The sequence below is a fragment of the Nerophis ophidion genome, linkage group LG04 (genome assembly GCF_033978795.1).
Source record: "Nerophis ophidion isolate RoL-2023_Sa linkage group LG04, RoL_Noph_v1.0, whole genome shotgun sequence".
Taxonomy (NCBI): Eukaryota; Metazoa; Chordata; class Actinopteri; order Syngnathiformes; family Syngnathidae; genus Nerophis; species Nerophis ophidion.
In genome coordinates, this window is record NC_084614.1 from 492,711 (window position 1) to 513,187 (window position 20,477).

General features: G+C 43.4%; 1 protein-coding gene across 2 annotated transcripts in view; it reads right to left on the minus strand.

Annotated features, from left to right (window-relative positions):
- Window positions 1–20,477, minus strand: part of LOC133550662 (TBC1 domain family member 8B-like) — a 63,367-nt gene that overhangs the window by 21,943 nt on the left and 20,947 nt on the right. For both annotated transcript variants that reach the window (XM_061896595.1, XM_061896594.1), the window contains exons 6-17: window positions 7,157–7,364; window positions 6,892–7,059; window positions 6,658–6,819; window positions 5,306–5,456; window positions 4,067–4,281; window positions 3,669–3,786; window positions 2,782–3,067; window positions 2,588–2,717; window positions 2,420–2,518; window positions 1,084–1,152; window positions 764–1,004; window positions 630–695 (exon numbers count right to left, since the gene is read on the minus strand). In XM_061896595.1, coding sequence (XP_061752579.1) covers window positions 630–695; window positions 764–1,004; window positions 1,084–1,152; window positions 2,420–2,518; window positions 2,588–2,717; window positions 2,782–3,067; window positions 3,669–3,786; window positions 4,067–4,281; window positions 5,306–5,456; window positions 6,658–6,819; window positions 6,892–7,059; window positions 7,157–7,364 — 1,913 coding nt within the window. The remainder of the gene's footprint in view (window positions 1–629; window positions 696–763; window positions 1,005–1,083; window positions 1,153–2,419; window positions 2,519–2,587; window positions 2,718–2,781; window positions 3,068–3,668; window positions 3,787–4,066; window positions 4,282–5,305; window positions 5,457–6,657; window positions 6,820–6,891; window positions 7,060–7,156; window positions 7,365–20,477) is intronic.

Sequence of the window (20,477 nt, forward strand, 5' to 3'; positions counted from 1 at the left end):
ACCCCAAGAATCTATATTGAATCGAATCGTGGGACACCCAAAGATTGGCAGCCCTACTAGCCACCCTAGTGTGGTTGATGTTAAAACGAGAGCGATGGCCTTGGCGATGAAGGATTGCAACTCTCACCTACCCACGTTCTACGTTCTGCTGCCAAGCTCTCAGCTTTAAATTTAACATTTTGTCCTAACAACGGAGGAAGCACAAAATACCCTCACAGTTCCTCACATCTATCGTAACCATGGCAAAGCTCTTTTACCTTTCGCAGGCTATTTTTGATGCTGCCTTCAAGCACACAGATGCCAATCATGCAAATGAGAATCATGCATTCAAGTATCCTCCTGAGGGCGATGTGCTCGCCAATTAAACACCGCTTTCGCTATATGGTCCTGATCACTGACATGACTACAATGACTTCACTTAAGGCAAATTATTTCCGTGTTGATTCCATTATTTGTATCAACAATGTATCAATAAATGACAATTAAGACACTGATTTCTTTTATCTTAATGAAGACTATTAAGCATCTGACATGTTTTTGGTTTGTTGATGTTCTCATTCATCCAGCTCATTGTATTCTGAGGGCATTCAATCCAATTGTTTGACCCGTATTCCTGAGACTTCACTTACCTGGCGGCAGATGCAGTTTGAAAAGAAATTTAAGCTTGTTTGTGAAGGTCCCGCAGTACAAAGTATCTACAGGAGAAGCAAGATTGTAGTAAAATTAAGACAAATGTGAATGAAAGCTACAGGCCAAGACTCACCAAGGGCACAACAGAACTCTTTGAAGTTGACTAAGCCATCCTGGTTCTCGTCGATTAGGCGGAAAACCCAAAGCGAAAGATTGCTGTTGTTGGTGCAAAAGGTCCAAGGTTCCAGCAGGGGGAAGATTACAGCGAACTGTTGAAAGCCCAGCTGGTACTGCTCAAGGTAGGCCAGACTCGGGTCATGATGGAGCAGTGCGGGACTTTTCATAGTCCAGTAGCAGCTGAGAAAATGCTGCCTCTGAAATTAAATACTTCAAAGTGGTGACCACCTTTAAGAGGTATTTTTGCTTTCGGAGAATTGCAAGGTGTGTACTTACTTTGAACAGATTGTAGAGTTCATCAAGCTGGAGTGGGGAGAATTTGACTTCTTGGGATACCACGCGAATCTGAAGACAAATCCATCGTTACTGACGCATTACAGGTACAGTCGTACCTCAACTTACCAGCCTAATTGGTTCTGTGACGCAGCTCTTAACCCAAATAACTTGTATCTCGAGTCAAAGGCTAGTAAAGGGAATGTAATCAACTCACAAAAGGAAACATGTAAACTAAGAGCACAGAACTAAAACTAATAAAAAAGGACACAAAATACGGCGTGGCGCAGTGGGAGAGTGGCCGTGCGCAACCGAGGGTCCCTGGTTCAAATCCCACCTAGTACCAACCTCGTCACGTCGTTGTGTCCTGAGCAAGACACTTCACCCTTGCTCCTGATGGGTGCAGGTTGGCGCCTTGCATGGCAGCTCCCTCCATCAGTGTGTGAATGTGTGTGTGAATGGGTAAATGTGGAAGTAGTGTCAAAGCGCTTTGAGTACCTCGAAGTAGAAAAGCGCTATACAAGTACAACCCATTTATCATTTATTTAAAAGCAAATCCTGTCATGTGGAGCATTACCAAAGAAAGTTGTAAATGCCAGTGTTTCAATAAAGATAGTGAGAAATACAATTGAATTCAAGACGGAACTTGTAGGAAAATACGTACAGTAGGTGGCATCGTGTGGCATTTTTCTCTCTTCCTTCCTTTCTGCTTTTCGCCAACAAGTTTTCAATATTGTTTGAAGAAAATGTACTAACAACTATAGTAGTTGTATGAAGTAATGTACTAATAATGTACAGCATTTACTTTGAAGAGTGGATTTCCACAGTATCTCAATCCAGCTGCTTCTCCGTCAAACACACCATCTGCAGCTTTCCATATTTTCATGGCTAAATGTTTCCTGTTTTAATTTTTTTTTTTTTTTAAATGTTGCTTGGCGTTAAACTCATTCCACTTCAACATGGTGCAGACTAGCAGTGATGTGTTTGAACTGTTTCGCCAAGTTGGTGACAAGCTCGGTAATGGTTTTTTGATTTTTTTTCTTTAATTCAATGAAAATGACACCCTTCTTTTTCTCATTACTGTACTTCCCGCTAACTTTCTTTCTTCCCATGGTTGGAAAAACAAAGTTAGGTTGATTTTAGCTATAAGCGAGTTAGACCTGATGTTTTGTCGGATCTTACAAGGTTTATTGTGACATTCATTATACTGATTAATGGCGGGAATGATTGTAAAACAATATTTTGCTTTCAACTTAAAGGATAAAAATTAGCCAAGAGACAGCGCTCATCTCAAAGCACTCTTAAATTGAGGTACTACTGAATGACTACTGCCACTTACAACATTTTGCTTGGTTGTGTCCTCCAGTGTCTGGATCACAAACAGTCTGTTTCTCTTTCGTGAACTTTCCACTTCCTCTGAGCGAATGCTGCCAAATTTCTGGAAGGCAGAAAGCGATTCATCAGTCATCTGTTAACCAAAGAGATCGGGAATTAAAATCCGCAGAACCTCGTAGGCTTCTCGGATCAGTTCACTGATGTCCACGTTGAAGTGAGATGACTTATCGTTGTTGCCCACGGGGGCTTGCTGCACTGTTGGCGGTAACGGGCTGTCTTTGTTTGTCACGCTGTCAAAAAATCTGAAAAACACAAATGACACTTTTAGGATGACCAAAAGGGGAATTTTGATAAGTCATCACATACTTGTTAAGGATGGTGACAGCCTCTGCATCATCGTGGCAACTTATCAGAGCCTCCATGTTGTAGTTGAGCACTGCCAGCCCGAGCTGCAAGATTGCTTTGATGCCGTCGTAGAAAAAGCAATCCACCACGTTCACAGCACTTTCGATGGGCAGTACACTGATGAAGAGCGTCAGAAACCAGGACAAGGATACAGATGAGAAGAAACTCAGGTCTGTCATGTTCTCTACTAGCTGGGGGAGGTTCTCGCGAATCAGATCTTCAAAGACAGCCTGGTCCACCAAAGCACCTGGAGGTACAATGACACACAATACAACATAAATTAAGGAATTTTTTGAATGTTTCATTTAAAACATACATTAGTTTTAATTGATCTGGAGTTGTAGCGGGCTGTGCATGACCGAAGATTGTAGACTGAAAGAGGATCATCTACGCATGCTTTTATACAACGCGCATGATCTCCTACACAAAGTACATTTACAGTCGTATCATCATCCTTTTGTCACCTAAAAAAATACAGAGGACATGACCTCGGTGTCTTAAAGAGTAGTTATGGTCATTTTCTCTGTTGTGGACGCCTCAGAGTTGGCGTTTTTCCTCAATCTTTCAGTGCCATACCATGCTTTGTTATTGTCAAAAGTGCAGTGTGCATGTTTTCTTCTTTTTTGTGCTTTATTTACTGATGTAAAGCACTTTGTGTTGCAACTTGCCTGTGCATGAAATGTGCTATTTGAGTAAAGTTTGATTGATTGAATGATTTTCTGCTGATTATTCTGTTCATTGTCACTCTGGTGAGCTGGATGGAGCCTGTCGTCACCAGTCAATCGGCCATTACTACTTTGTGGTTGTTTAAAGACATGTACTCTTTACTATATAACTTTTCTTCTCACCTATAATTCGCCTGTTGAAATAATCTGGCAACATCCTTTCACAAACGGCCACTAAAAGCCAGAAGGCCTCCTCCTCTTTGGCGTAGAGCAGCAACACAGAGGTGAGAATGTTCATGGCCTAGGCAAAATATATAACACACTTTAAAAATGGAATACCTTTAGAACATTGTGAGTGTGAATTTTTTTAACTGTCTTTGAACTCATACCTTCAATGGTTTAAAAGAAATGGTAATATTTTAGGTCCTTTGCTTAGAGCAAAGGTTGTAAAAATATCTCAATGATCTCATGTGATTTTCCACAAAAATTGAAATCCTATTGGTGTGCATTTTAACTCTACTGAGTGATCATCTTTGCATTTCTGTTACACACATGTGACGGAGGCCTTGGAGAGATATTACCTGGCAGTAGCCAATTTTAGGGTTTCTGCAGGCATACGCAGTGAGGACTCTACGAAGAGCGGATATTCCAGTGTCACTCTGAAAGGCAGGATGCTCGGGTAGAGAACGATGAAGGTCCCTCTCAATCTCGTCTGTCGCCAACGTGCTTGTCCCTAGAGACTGTTCCACCAGCTCTGTGTAATAGCCGGGGTGGGTCGCCATGTCGTTTACAGCTCCTTATCCGTTCAGGCCCAGGTAAAAAAAAATAAAAAAATTATAATAATAATAATGTTAGTTATTCACCTTATGGTATGATGACTGTGATCAATATGTGCCTGAGAGTAGAGCTGCAAGGTCCTGCAAAAAATGCAAATTACAATTTTCTTGCTTAGAATTGAGATAGGGATTCCTTTGGAGGATTTTTTTACCACACATGCATGATAAGAGGCATGGGTTTTCCTGTGTAAAAAAAAAACTAAACACTTTCGTTTTTTTATTATTACTACACTCTTCATTTGGGCGGCGTGGCTCAGATGGTAGAGCAGCCGAACAGGAACTTAGGGGGGCCTGGTTCAGATCCAGCTTCCGCAACCGGAGTCAATTCCCTTGTGTCCTTGGGGAGGACACTTCACCCACCTTGTTCCTAGTGCCACCCACACTGGTATAAATGTAACTTAAATGTATACAATGGCTTTCTCAATGTAAAGCACTTTGAGTCACTAGAGAAAAAACACTATATAAATATAATTAAATTCATTTCATTTTCTTGTTCTGCTGTAAAGAAACTTCCAATGGTCTTTCCTCACGGTAGGTCCTGGAAGGACACTCGAGAGGAGACTTTTTTTAATGGAAATGAAAAGAAACACAAAATAAATTAATCAAGTCAAAACAATGGCATGCTCACTGAAAAGAAACACAAAATAAATTAATCAAGTCAAAACAATGGCATGCTCACTCACTCCACAATACATTTGTTAACAAGTCAATTAATTTCTACCGAAAGCTGATAAATGAAAACCAGCGCGCTTCATTGACCAGGGCGAGACAGATCTGCTGCCCTGGCTGGCAAGTCTCGTTGGAGAAGTGACGAAAAAGTGTCGGCTGTCATGCTAATGAAAGTAAAATGGCAGCGTTTGCTAGGCAGTTTGTTGATTATCATATTAAGAAATGGTTGTTATTTAAAAAATAAATTGTATATTAGAGTGAATTGAGGTTGGTGATTGCAGCCTTACTTGAAAGGTAAATTTGATTGACAAATACCTGAAAAAAGCATCCACAGTTCTCCTCTCAAGGCCTCTGGGACGCCACGGACGATCAAGTCACGTGTCTTTTTGGTAAAGAACATACTTGTGCCACGTCCGTATTCCGAAAAATGGATGTTCCAAGACTGCTCCTTCATCTTTTCTTTAAGCTGGTGAACACAAGGAGAACTATATTAAAGTATGCTTCTGTTGCATTTTTGCTTCCAGAAATATATACGATGGACAATAATCGGGACATGTCATCACCAAACCAGACTTACAGAACCATACTTCATTTTTGCATCAATAATTTTTTAAACAAAATTATATAATTTTTTAAATCATGTTTTCAATATCAGTTAAATAGCAACAAGTGCATTGCATACTTCTTAGCTGTTCAACAGCGGTTTGATGACTCGGATTCATTAATCCACATACTCTCAAAATTAACATCATTCATAACTTCTACTGTCTGAATTCATCAAACTCTGCATTTCTCCAAGTACAGGCAAATGTGTGAGTGGTAGAAAGCCCAGACTCACCTGGACTGAGATTGTTCGAATATATGATAATATATTTGTTGCATTAATAGATCATATTAAAGTTTAAAATACATGCTATTACATGCAGTACATGTATTATTTTCTGTCAAAATGAAAAAAATGAATAAACTAAAGATAAAGTAATTTCTTGATGTATGTTATTTTCAGGCTTTCATGGGCCATATGACATGTTCTGGCAGTCCAGCTATTGCCTGGACTTTAACACGTGTGCTTTAGAAAATACTGTAAACGTGAAAAATGTTTACAAATAGGCTTTCTTGTTTATGTCTGTGCACAAAATTATTAACCTTTTTTTCATTTATTTAATGTATTGTTAAAATGCTGTAACCCAAACATATTTGTAATAATAACCGCCTTCAGAGTAAAACATTGATTACATTTTTTTAAAAGTCATGTGCTAATGCAATAATATAAAAAAAAAAAAAATGCCTCAAAACATTGCAACTTTTGCAGCAACCTTTTTAAAAAAAGCTGACACAAATTGTTTTTTTTTTGGGCCACGACTTACACAAAAAAAGCGAACTCCTGGAGGTTACTGCTTTTTTCAGTGACAAGTCGACCCAGTGGGGTTGAGGTCATGGTTAAACTAAGATTAATAATTATGACTCAAATTCCACCTCCTGAATGATAAATTATTGAATAATAGGGGTGGCTCAATACTTTTTTTCATATGTCATGTGATAAATTATTAAATAATAGGGGTGGCTCAATACTTTTGCTCATAAGTCATGTTCTGACTTTCAGCAATGGCTTCCAATCATTTCTGACTTTGCTGGGTATGACCTAATGGTTGGTGCATTTGATTTACCATTTTGGGGTCGAGGTTTTCAACATCCTGAGGGTGAAAAACAGTCATGAGAGCCTCAGTGCTCACTGCCTTGCTGCTGTCTTTCTGGCCCACCATGAGAGTCACGTCCTCTGGGTTGTCCTCAAAGTGGTTGATGAGCGACTGACATTCGCCCTGTATGATCTTGGTGCAGATGATGGCTGTTATAAAGAAAGCCAGGAACATACGCCATGTGCAGGAGTCAAGACATCTTACCTCAACTGAAGCGGAGTGCTGAGGGCTGGCAGTGATCCCACACCTGCTTCGGAGCGTGGTCGCCAGACGCTGGTAGTCCCGCACCTCGGTGAAACGCAGCGCCCTTTTCCCACGCACACACACCGTTAAAGCCCGGCTGCTAGAATCGGGCTTTTCGACACTTACGACCTGGAAGATGGCACAGCGTTGCAAAGACAGGAAGTAATTTCATCAAATTCAGTGTGGCAGTGTGGAATAAATCATGTGATGTACTTTTTGGTTTTACCTCACGCATTGGAATAATGATGTGACACTGGCTCCCATCCTGGCTGGCGAAACATAAGTAGCTCTCAGACAGACAGATCTTGCCAAGTGTATTTAAATGGCTGAAAGGCACCCACAGGAAACTCTCGTGCACTTCTAACAGATTTTCTTCTCTGGGAAGCCTGAAAAATGTCCGGAACTGCTCACTCTTTGCGTGCGCTTCGAGGCCTCTGCAGGAGAGCAAAAACGGTCATAAGCATCATGAACCTACCAGTAAGCAATTCTACATATCCACCTACCTAAACACCCTTTAAAAATGCACCATCTTCAAACATGACATATATTTATTTTGTGTAAGACAAATACTTGGTAGGAATACTTGTAAGGTTGGTTTGATTGACCTATTTAAAACATATAGGCGAAAAGTTAAGATTTTTTCTTAAAAGTTCACTAAAAAAGTTCAAGGAATATTGTCTAAATCAGACTTAAAAAGACTAATCCATGCCTTTGTCTCCAGCAGGTCGAACTACCGTAATGGCCTTCTCATTGGGCTCTCTAAAAGAGCTGTAAAACAGCTGCAATACATACAAAATGCTGCTGCTTGAGTCCTGACTAATTTTCTGTGAAGCACTTTGAATTGCCTTGTGTACAAAATGTGCTCCACAAAAAAATGTTCCTTGCCTTGATCAAATTTGGAGTTCCCTTATTTCCATCATAGATTTGCTAAATACAAGTCCAGAGGAGTCAAATGTCTTAGATTTCTGGATTGTCATATTGCAACTTGTCATGTATTCATTCATTTTACCTGACTGAACTATTGTCTTCTTCCACTGTGTTACTGCAACAACTTCACAACTTGCTTGTATTATTGTAAATTACTCTTTTTATCTACCTTAATTTCATTTAAATTAATCTTCCTCTAATGCATTATTTTAATACATTGGACCGTTTTTTCCTTTATTTATTGATTGATTGATTTATTTTATACCGGGTATATCTTTCTATATAATTTATATTAAATTTATGCAGCCACAGTGTGGTTGAGTGAGTTGAACTTTATTCAGTGTGAGCAGTATGCAACTGATACAACAAAAAAGCATTGCATGTGTTTAAATGCAGTAGTAGTTGCTGGACAGGACAAAACATAAATGAATAAATGCAGTAGTTAAAAAGTCAGTTCAGCCTTATAAACAATTCTGCAGCTGCAAATCAACATCAGGTATCAGAAGTGATGTTCTGAAAATAGGGTAATAGTCTCCTTTCATGAAGGCAATTAATTGTATACCTATTTTAAACTCGCAGTGGTATCCTGGGAGTAAGTGGATCAGAGAAAAGTGTTGGTGTTGCAATTGGACAATGGGCAGCGTTTCTGGCCAGATTAAATGTGATATGGCTGACTTCCCGTCTATGGGTGAATTTGTGGATAAATGCAGACAAGCGAGATGCTGAGGTTGTGTCACATAATTAAAACACAGTGTTTTGTCAGTGGGTGACACCTTAAAATGTCTACACAAAACATATTTAATAGAGAAACAACAGAAAACAATGTAAAATAAAATGTAAACAACTTTGACATTTTTTGAAGACATTGGCTGGCAAAAGACTGCAATGAGTGAATGTCACCTCTGTACTCTGCTATGAGTTTCTAATCGGGCAGTAACGATTACTTGATTAAATCGATTAGAAAAAAGCCTTGATTTGCTTCGATGCTTCATTTCATTAATATAAAGTCAGCAAGACTGTGCCAATACAGTACACAAAAGAGAAGTACACTTTAAGTGATGTAGATCACGCAGAGGGTGATGTGGCCAGTAACTGTTGTAACTGTTGCGACTAATAATTATAATTTGTTTTATTTCTCTAAAAACAGAATAAGTTAAGTTCACAAAAGGGAATTTAAATCAAAATGTATAAAAGTTCATAAGAAGGCTTTATTTAAGTTACTATGGTTAAAAATGTAATTTCATGCCTTTTTGTTGGGTTTGTGGGCATGTGTTTGTTTTGAAGTGTCTCGATTGGTCTGTGAACGGATATAAGGAAGCTACTTCCGGGTATGAGGAAAATCTGTTTGATGCAATGAGAAGGGATAACGAGAGCGACTGATGGTTACAAGGACTAAAAAGTGTCACAAGGACTTTCAGCGTTTGGGCCACAAGAGCCAGAAGATCACAATTTCCTCCTAAAAGAAGCATGCAGGCCAACGAGGTATTTGTCATTTCTGTTTGTATTTTACTTCGGTAAATGTTTGAGCCACATGCTGTTACAGGATGATTGTATGGACATGCGGCGCCACCCTGTGGCAGCCACGGTGCCCGCACCTATAACTTGTCACTGTGTCACGTGTGTTCTTCTCGGTTGTACTTCCTACATGCAGCCTGAATACACGGTACTGACACACAGCAGGACTCTTGTCGTCTTTATAATACAACACGCACTATAACATGGTGTCAGAAGTCCAAGCAGGACCCGATTATGCCCCACATTCTGTCTGTTGTTGAGACAGTGTGCATTTATCTGTCTTGGTGAGTTTTAGCAGCTTCAGTTAGCCTGTTAGCTTTAGCACCGCGTTGGTATAATGGCATCCAACATCCCGCCTCCGGAGCCCATGAAGATGGCTGGAGACACTCACGGCAACTGGAAAAACTTCCGAGCAGAGTTTGAGGATTATCTGCTGGCAACGGGGCTCAACGAGAAGGAGAAGCCCGTCCAAGCAGCGGTGCTGAGACGGCTAATGGGGAACGACTGCCTCCATGTTTACAAATACAACCTGGGACTCACTGTCGACCAACAGAAAGATGCCGATGCTATTCTGGAGGCACTGGAGGGATACTTTACCCCCGCGAAGAACGTCACATTCGAGAGGTACGTTTTTGGAAACTTAAAGCAAGAGGAAGGAGAATCCATAGATGCTTTTGTTACAAGGCTGCGAGAAAAGGCTGCCTCTTGTGAATATGGAGCTATAAAAGATGAACTCATAAAGGACAAGCTTGTCCTTGGCATTGCTGATGAGGGCGCCAGACGTCGTTTGCTAAGAGAAAATGATCTCAAATTGGATCAAGCAATCATGATCTGCCGTACAGCTGAGGTCATGGACAATAAATTAAAAACAATGTCACTGGGCAACTCTGGGCCTGGAGAGAGCATCAATGCCGCGCAGGGGGGACAAAGATATGGACGCAGGTCTGCCGGTAGGTCATCTGAGCCCACCAACACCAGTGCACAGCTCCAGAGAATGAGAGACACAGTGGAATGCAAGTACTGTGGTACAAGACACGCACGTGGGCGAGACCAGTGCCCTGCATTTGGTAAATCCTGCCGCTTTTGTGGCACTGCCAACCATTTCGCCAAAGTATGCATGAAGAGGGGTCAGCACGCACGCCAGTTGAATGCTGTGGATGACCCGTCAACAGGGGAACAGGAGGACAGTGATGAAAGAGATGTGTACACAGCAGAGAGCGTGGGAGCGGTGAACACGCAAGGGAAAAAGTGGTTTGTCAAACTGCCACTGCAACAGGGGGTCCAGAGGTGCCAGCTCGACTCGGGAGCAACCTGCAATGTGATTAGCATGAAGGACAAGATGAGACTGGCGCCCAGAACGCCTCTTCAGAAGAGTCACACCAGATTGAAGCTGTACAACAGTGAGTGGATGAACTCGCTGGGGTTATACAGCACACAGTGTGTCATTAGGGGCAGAACACACAAGCTGGACTTTGAGGTTGTGCATACAGGCCAAAGGCTCTTGCTTTCGGGGGAGACATGTGAGAGGCTAGGCCTGATACGATTCACCATTCCTGAGGAGCTAAATAAAGTGGAACACTGCAGGAGGGGAGACCTGACCAAAGAGCGTCTCATCAACACATACCACGACGTGTTCACCAGCCCAGTCGAGTCCCTGCCTGGTGATGTTCACTTTGAGCTGGACAGCAGTGTGGTGCCGGTGCAGTGTGCCCCCAGGAATGTTCCAGTGGCCCTCAAGGCAGCTGTTAAAGCACAGCTCGATCAATATGAAAAGGATGGACATTTAACCACAGTCACACGGCACACAGACTGGATTAGCAATCTGGTCATAGTGAAAAAAACGGAAAAATTGAGACTATGCATTGACCCAAAGCCACTCAACCGAGCCCTGAAACGGTCCCACTACCTCATGCCCACTTTAGATGATGTGTTGTACAAGCTGCCAAAGGCGCGTATATTCACGCTGGTGGATGCGCGTGATGCATTCCTGCAGTGCCGACTGGATGAGGAGAGCAGCCTGATGACAACGTTCTGGACACCATGGGGCAGAAAACGGTGGCTGAAGCTCCCCTTTGTTGTGTCAGTTGCTCCGGAACTGTACCAGAGAAAGCAACATGAGCTCCTAGCTGGATTAACTGGGATTGAGCCCATAGCCGATGACATCCTCATAGTTGGCTGCGGGGATACGGACGAGGAGGCCAACCGCGACCATGACACAAACCTAATTTCCCTAATGGACAGATGCAGAGAAGTTAAGCTCAGGCTGAGCCTGAAAAAGTTGCAGTTCCGAGTGAAGGAGGTCCGCTTCCACGGCCACATACTGTCTGCCGAGGGCCTCAAGGCTGACCCTGAGAAGATCAGGGCGGTTCTGGACATGCCAAACCCCACATATGCTAAAGGGGTCCAGCGGTGTGTTGGCTTTGTGAACTATCTTTCCAGATTCATGCCCCGCCTGTCAGAGGTATGTGAACCATTGAGGAGGCTGCTAGACAAAGACGTGGCGTGGCACTGGCTGCCAAAACATGATGCTGCCATGAAGGAAATGAAGACACTGGTCACAGCAGTACCGGTCTTGCGCTATTATGACGCCATCAAGCCAGTCACCATACAGAGCGACTCCAGTCAGACAGGCCTGGGCTGCTGTCTGCTACAGGAAGGGCAGCCTGTCACTTTTGCTTCCCGCGCCCTGACCCAGACGGAACAAAACTATGCACAGATAGAAAAGGAGTGCCTGAGCATCGTGTTCGCCTGTCAACGCTTCCACTACTACCTATATGGACGGGGTGATGTGACAGCAGAGACCGACCACCGGCCTTTAGTGTCCATCTTCAGTAAGCCCCTCCTCAGCGCGCCCAAGCGCCTACAGAGCATGCTCCTGACACTTCAGAATTACTGCCTTACGGTGGTGTACAAGCCAGGCCCGGAAATGTACATAAGTGACACGCTTAGTAGAGCCACCACCCCGCCACGGAAGACAGACACACTGTACCGACGAGAAATGGTCTGCAGCATGCAACAGGAGCAGTGTGACGCAGCGGCCATTCAGCAGGCAGACTACCTCAATGTCAGCAGCCAACGCCTGGCACAGATCCGAGCACACACAGAGGAGGATGTGTGTCTCCAAACGCTCAAGGCAGTCGTACTGCGGGGATGGCCAGAACACAAAGAGGAAGCCCCCGTACTCATCAGGGACTACTGGGCCATCAGAGATGAAATAAGCGCACAGGATGGCGTGCTTTTCAGGAGCCAGCGTGTCATCATTCCGAAAGCCATACGTCCGGAAATGCTGAGGAGGATCCACTACAATCATGTGGGTGGTGAAGCATGTTACAGACATGCTCGCGATACACTGTACTGGCCCGGCATGCAAGGGGAAGTCAAAGACTATGTACAGCAGTGTTCTGTATGTAACGAGTATGCGCACGAACAACAAAAAGAGACTATGATGTCACACCCGCTCCCCACACGTCCATGGCAGCTGGTAAGCATGGATTTGTACAGCTATGCAGCACAGAACTTTTTGCTCGTGGTGGACCACTACTCCGACTTCTGGGAGATAGACCTGCTCCCTGACTTGTCGGCCGACACCACAATCCGACGAATCAAGGCACAGTTTGCACGTTATGGCGTCCCGGACAGAGCCATCACAGATGGGGGAAGCCAGTTTGCCTGCAGTGAATTCCGGGCATTTGCAAGGGAGTGGAGCTTCGAACATGTCATGTCCTCACCGCGGCACCCAAAAGCTAATGGCAAAGCAGAGTCTGCAGTAAAGATTGTGAAAGGCTTGTGCAAAAAGGCGGACCGTGGCAAAGAGGACCCCTGGAAGGCCATTCTGCATTGGCGAAACACGCCCACTGAGGGCATACATTGTAGCCCAGCACAGCGTCTCATGTCACGAAGGCTGAGAACACTTCTTCCGGTGGCCGACCAGCTCCTTGCACCTCAGGTCATCACAGGGGTTTCCGACAAGCTGAGGGGGAAGCATCAGGCAGCGAAGTTAGTGTATGACAAATCGGCGAGGGATCTTCCGGAGCTGAACGTCGGCCAGCCTGTCAGAATGAAGCCACTCCCGGGGGACAGGACGGGCAGATGGAGGAGAGGGGTGTGCCTGCAGCAGTTGGGACTCCGGTCCTATCTGGTCGACATAGAGGGGACCACTTATCGACGCAACAGAATTGACCTTAGACCGGCCGAGGCAATGCCTGAGCAACCGCTGGCTCGACCAGAGATAACCCCAGAGCAGCCTGCGAGTGGCAGTGGCAACCGAGACAGTGTTGGCGGTGCTGGGGAGTCTCCAAGGTCTTCACCGGCCCCAAGGTCATCACCGTCTACTCCGCAGGCCAGAGACACACCGCGCCGTGTGCTTCAGGGCCAGACTTTCTCCCGGAGTGGGAGGCTGATTAGGCCTCCTGACAGACTTAACCTCTAGGTCACACATGGACTGTGACACACATATACACACACACACTCACACACTCGAATACACATACATGGACTGTTTGCACTTTCAAACACACATGGACTGTGGATTTTGCACAAAAAAAAAAAAAAAAAAAAAAAAGTGATGTTCTGATGGAGTGTGATTTGATGACAGGTGTGCTCTTATCCTGCTACTATGTAATGTTACGTTCTGTTTTGCTATATATTTGATATCTGATATTGGATGTTAAACCGGGTGTCGCTATCTGAGGTTGAATAGTGTGTTGATGGTCTACAGTGGATTTACAGGCAGCATTGTTCCAGTGGGGATACTTTGCTAAAGGAAGGGAGATGTTACAGGATGATTGTATGGACATGCGGCGCCACCCTGTGGCAGCCACGGTGCCCGCACCTATAACTTGTCACTGTGTCACGTGTGTTCTTCTCGGTTGTACTTCCTACATGCAGCCTGAATACACGGTACTGACACACAGCAGGACTCTTGTCGTCTTTATAATACAACACGCACTATAACGCATGCTGTGCATGTTATTTTTACGTTTGTAACGTGCTTTATTTTATTAACAGTTTTCACGGTGAATTGAAGGGAAAGAAAGCCTTCAATAAATCAGTTCAAGAAAGCCATTGTGTCAGTGCTATGTGGAGGGAGTTACAGTGAAAACTCGCACTGTTCAACGACCGGTGGACAACGCTGAGACTGTCGGCAACATTAAAGAACCCGGGCAGCGCAGCGCAGCTGTGACGTCATCAGCACAGCAGAAGAGCCTCCCCCCCCCCCCCCCCCCCCTTCCTCCCTCGCGCGCACACACACTCAAAAGGAAGAGACAGGTAATCACAGCGTTTTCAGTAGGCTGTTAAGAAGCCAATAAGGAACACTGGACACTAAAAGAGTGATTAAGAAGAGACTGAAAGGTATGGAGATACTGTGGAGTGTGTGGTAAATGTCTGGACTTATCTGCTCATTTAATTTAAGTTAAAAGAACATTGTCATACAAGACATTTAAAAGGGCGTTTTGCTAAATAAGTGAAAGTAGGCTATTGGCCATTTAATTTAATATTGAAGCTTTTCTATTTTCTTCAATATTTTCCAATTGCCTTTGAATGCATATATTTGAGTTTTGAAGTGATATAAACTGCATATCTTTTGAGTGATTTGCAAAGTGATATTCAAAGATTTAATTTAAGATTTGTATTTGTTTAAGCTCTAAGGTATTTACATTTAAGGTATCTACAATATTGATATTTGCATTGGACAAGTTCATCTAAGGGTGATTTAAAATGTATTCTATTGCTAATATTTTCTGTTGATACATATTGGACAATTTAAAAAAAATTAAAAGTGTGTTTAATTTAACTGATTAAAAAAAATGTCAAAGTCAGGTGAGCCTACAGAACAGGTAAGGGACAGGGACAGGGAAGATGTCCTCCTGACACCTTTACAGGCTTATGAGAATGGTGCTGAGGAGGAAAAGCAGCAAGAGGAAAATCAAGAGCTGAGGAGAGGTACAAGACTAAGAACTCTAACAGAAAAGGGTAAAGGAATGCTAATGATGAAAATCAACACACTTCAGTTCAAGTTCAACGCCAGTTATGGAAGATGGAGAGCTCAAGCTAAAGCTGCTAAGATGCCATTATCATCAAAAGAACTTTTGGATGAGTCATTGGTTAATTCCATTATTGGTGAAATCAAACGTCTTTCTACAGATGTCATGAGTGCTTATGAAGAGCTACGCCAAGTTTCAACTCCAGAACAGGAAACGCGACGAAAAGTTGACACATGTACACAGACATCCACTTTCATTCTCTCTGTAGCTACAAGCCGTCTGGATAGAAATATTCCAGAAGAGGAGCCAGAATGGCCAGAAGCTGGTTCTATTTTTAACTCAACTTGTAAAAGCTCTGTCATGTCTATTTTGAAAGGCTACACAGTGCAAGAAAGCACCAAATCTTCCGTGGGTCGCCAAGAAGCTGCCGCTGAAACTGCTGCAAGCCAAGCTGTTCTAAAAGTGCTACAAGAGCAAGAAAGAGAACAATTGGAATTAAATATTCTTGAAGAAAAAGCTAGAAAGAAGATAGCTGAACAAGAAGCAGCAGCCCGAAAGCGTCGCTTACAGCAAGAAGAAGATGAAGTGAGGCGAAGAATACAGAGAGAAGAAGATGAAGCTGAAATAAAAGCTCAATTAGAAGAAGAACATATAGCTCTACAAAGAACTCTAGAGGAAAAACGGAGAAAGATAAAGAAATTGGAGACAGTGAAAAGTCTTAATGCAGCAAATGCGAGAATGCTGATATATGATCAAAGGAGTGTCAAAGAAGAGCGGAGTGACAAGTTAGGAGATGATTTTAAAGAAGATGACCAAGTATCTGCACCCTCAAGTCATCTGTCTACACATAGGTCTTCCGTATCAAAAGTTAAGAAAACCTCCAATGACAGTACGGCAGAGCTCGTTAAGATGCTAGCAGGTGCTTTAAGTGTCAACAGAATCCCAATTCCTGAACCTCCAACATTCAGTGGGGATCCATTGAAATATAGTGACTGGAAACTATCTTTTCAAATTTTGATAGACCAGAAGAACATACAAGAGAATGAGAAGATATACTACCTACGAAGATACATAGGTGGTCAAGCCAAGAAAGCCCTTGATGGTTACTTCCTGCTCGGAACTGAATCTGCCTATACTGCTGCATGGGAGATTCTGGAGGAGCGATACGGAAACCCATTTACAATTGCAAAAGCATACAGAGACAAGCTTCAAGCGTGGCCTAAGATTGGTTCTAAGGATAGTCTTGAGCTCCGAGAGTTCACAGATTTTCTCCGCAGTTGTGAGGCTGCCATGGTTAACATCAAGGCATTGGAGATCCTGAATGACTGTAATGAAAACAGAAAGATTCTTTCTAAGTTACCAGATTGGCTGATCACAGCTTGGAATCGAAAGGTTATGGAAATGGAACAAGAGAAAAAACAATTCCCCTCTTTCAGTCATTTTGTCAGATTTCTAACATGGGAAGCTAAAGTTGCCTGCAATCCTATAACTTCAGTGCAGTCACTGAAATCAAGTGATACCGACAAGCCAAGGTCCCAAAGACTACAAAGCTTTGGAGCAAAGACGTTGAACACAAGTTCTAATGAAAAGACACTGACAAGTTTCAATGAAAAGACTACAACCTCCAAGGAAAATAATTTCATGACATGCATTTTCTGTGAAAGGAACAATCATACATTACATACATGCAGGAAGTTCATGGAGAAAGCTGTGGCGGACAGAGTCAAGTTCATCCAAGCTGAATGTTTATGCTTTGGTTGTCTTCAGTCTGGACACCGCTCAAAGAACTGCAGCAATAGGAGTGTTTGCGACACATGCGAAAAGAAGCATCCAACTTGTCTGCATGAGGAGCGAACCAAAGATGAACAAAAGCCACCGCAAGCCAAGCCAAGTACAAGTCAAGAAAATCCTAATAAAATATTACCTCAAGCACCCCAAAACAAAGAAAGAACCAAAGAAGCTACTTCATGTAGCGTAATACTTCAAAAAGATAACATACAAACGGCTTCAATAATCCCAGTCTGGCTTTCATCCACAACTCAACCAACCCAAGAGGTCCTTGTGTATGCTCTGTTGGATTCTCAAAGCGATACAACTTTTGTTCTGAGTGAAGTAGCAGATGCGTTGGAAGTGGACAAAGAGCAAGTCAAGCTTAAGCTTTCTAGTATGACTGCAAGAATTACTGTAGTAAGCTCCCAAAAAGTAACCAACCTGCAAGTAAGAGGCTTTTATTCCGGTGAGAAGATTGCCTTACCACCAGTCTACACACGTGAGTTCATTCCAGCGAACAGAACTCATATACCTACAGGCGAAACCGCAAAAGCATGGTCCCATCTAGAGCATCTCCAAGATGAGATACCACCTCTGCAAGACTGCGGAGTAGGTTTGCTCATCGGGTACAATTGCTCACAAGCCTTACTTCCCAGGGAAGTCGTGTCTGGCAAAGAAAACCAGCCCTACGCCCAGCGTACGGACCTTGGATGGAGTATTATTGGTCACCAGAATCCCTATGTAGACTACGGCGATGCCATCGGAGTCAGCCATCGCATTGTAGTGAGACAAGTGACACCAGGTTTGGAGCCTTATCTCAACCTCAAAACTGAAGTACACTATGTGTGTCGATCCAAAGTGAAGGAGATTACTCCCTCGGACATTATCAAGGTCCTTGAATCAGACTTCTCTGAAAGAGCTGTAGAAGATGTTCCAGTGTCTCAGGAAGACCCCAAGTTCCTGTCTAAAATGAAAGAGAACATCACACAAAATGCAAATGGTCACTACGAAATGCCATTACCGTTCAAAGAGGAACAACCAAACTTGCCCAACAACAAGATGTGTGCAGTACACCGACTAAACTGTCTTGAAAGAAGACTAAAGGGAGACCAAAAGTACTACAAACACTATGTAACTTTATGGATGATATAATTGCACGAGGTGATGCAGAGAAGGTCCCCGATGAAGAAATGGACAGTCAGTTTGCTTGGTACATTCCTCATCATGGAGTCTATCATCCGCACAAGCCAGATAAAATAAGAGTAGTATTTGACTGTTCCGCCAAGTTTCAAGACACCTCTCTCAACGACCATCTGCTCACCGGCCCTGATTTAACTAATATGATGGTGGGAGTCCTATGCCGTTTCCGTAAGAGTTCTATTGCAGTCATGTGTGACATTGAAAAAATGTTCCACCAGTTTCATGTGAGAAAGGAAGATCAAGACTACTTAAGATTTCTGTGGTGGGAAAATGGCAACTTGGAAACCACACCGTCAACTAACAGAATGAAGGTTCACTTGTTTGGAGCAGCCTCGTCTCCTGGCTGTGCCAATTTTGGCTTGAAACATCTGGCATCACAAGGGCAAGGTCAGCTCAGCGAAAGCGCCATACGTTTCATTCAAAGAAACTTCTATGTAGACGATGGTCTGACCAGCGTTCCGACTGAAGAAGAAGCAAAACAGCTTGTCAAAGAAGCAAGAGAGCTTTGCCGCACTGGTAACTTAAGACTTCACAAGTTTGTCTCCAACAGTGAGAACGTGATATCAAGTATCCCTGAGGGAGAACGTGCTCCAATCAAGAATCAAGACATGGCCTTGAGTTTACCTCACATTGAGAGAGCTCTAGGAGTTGAATGGTGTGTAACATCTGATACCTTCAAGTTCAGAGTGAGCTTGAAACCCAATTCACTAACAAGAAGAGGTGTCCTCTCTACCGTAGCATCCATGTATGACCCCTTGGGGTTCCTGGCACCCTTCGTCCTTCTGGGGAAACAGATACTCCAACAAATGTGTAAAGAGAAGGTTAATTGGGACGAGGGACTACCAGAAACTCTAAGACCCCAGTGGGAGTCCTGGATTAGAGACTTACCCAGTTTGGCTGAAATGCGAATTGAAAGATCCTACTTACCTTCGAGTTTTGGCGACGTCAAAGGATATGAACTTCACCATTTTTCGGATGCAAGCGTCTCTGGATACGGTGTATGTACTTACCTGCGAGCAGTCAACGAGTTGGATGAAGTCCATTGCTGTTTAGTAATGGGAAAGTCAAGAGTTTCACCGACCAAAGTCACTACTATACCGAGACTGGAACTTTCTGCAGCAGTCGTAGCGGTTCGAACCAGTGACATGCTCCGAAATGAGCTTGAAGTTCAAGATCTTCAAGAGTTCTTTTGGACAGATTCCAAGGTCGTTCTAGGCTACATAAATAATGACGCCAGAAGGTTTCAAGTGTTCGTAGCTAATCGTATTGAGAGGATCAAGTCAAGTACAAAGCCTGAACAGTGGGCTTATGTTGCCTCTGAGGACAATCCGGCGGATCACGCTTCCCAAGGTTTGACCGCAGAGCAACTTAAGACTTCAAACTGGTTCACGGGACCAAAGTTTCTCTGGCAAACAAAACTACCCATAAGAGAGTGCATGGTGGGAGAAATCAAGGAAGATGATCCTGAACTACGCAAAGCTGTTGTGTGTAACACCAATGCAGAAGAAGATAGATCATTGCTGAATCGCCTGGAGAAATTCTCTGATTGGTCAAGAGTGGTAAGAGCAATTGCCAGATTGAAACGATGTGGAAAAGAACACAAAGGTGTGAAACAAAGAACTAATGAAAGTACAAGTCTGGAAGAAAGAAAAGAAGCAGAACTTGCTATCATCAAGCTAGTTCAAGCAGAAGTATTCTCAGATGAGATAAAGAGCTTGGAACTTAAGAAAGCAGTTTTCAAGACTAAAGACAGTAAGCTGTGCAAGTTAAATCCATTCTTGGATAAAGAAGGCATCTTAAGAGTGGGAGGCCGCTTGAGTCAAGCCGCATTGCATCCACACGTAAAGCATCCGGCAATACTCCCAAAGAGCAGCCATATCACAGCCTTGCTTATTAAGCACTTCCACGAGAAGGTGCATCATCAAGGACGTGGAATGACGATGAACGAAATGCGAGCCAATGGATGGTGGGTCCTAGGATGCAGCAGTGCCGTCTCGTCACACATTTTCAAATGTGTCAAGTGTCGAAAGTACAGAAGGAGTACTGAAGAACAGAGAATGGGTGACTTACCTGAAGATAGAACAGAGACTACTCCACCTTTCACTTACACCGGCATAGACTGCTTCGGTCCGATCTATGTTAAAGATGGAA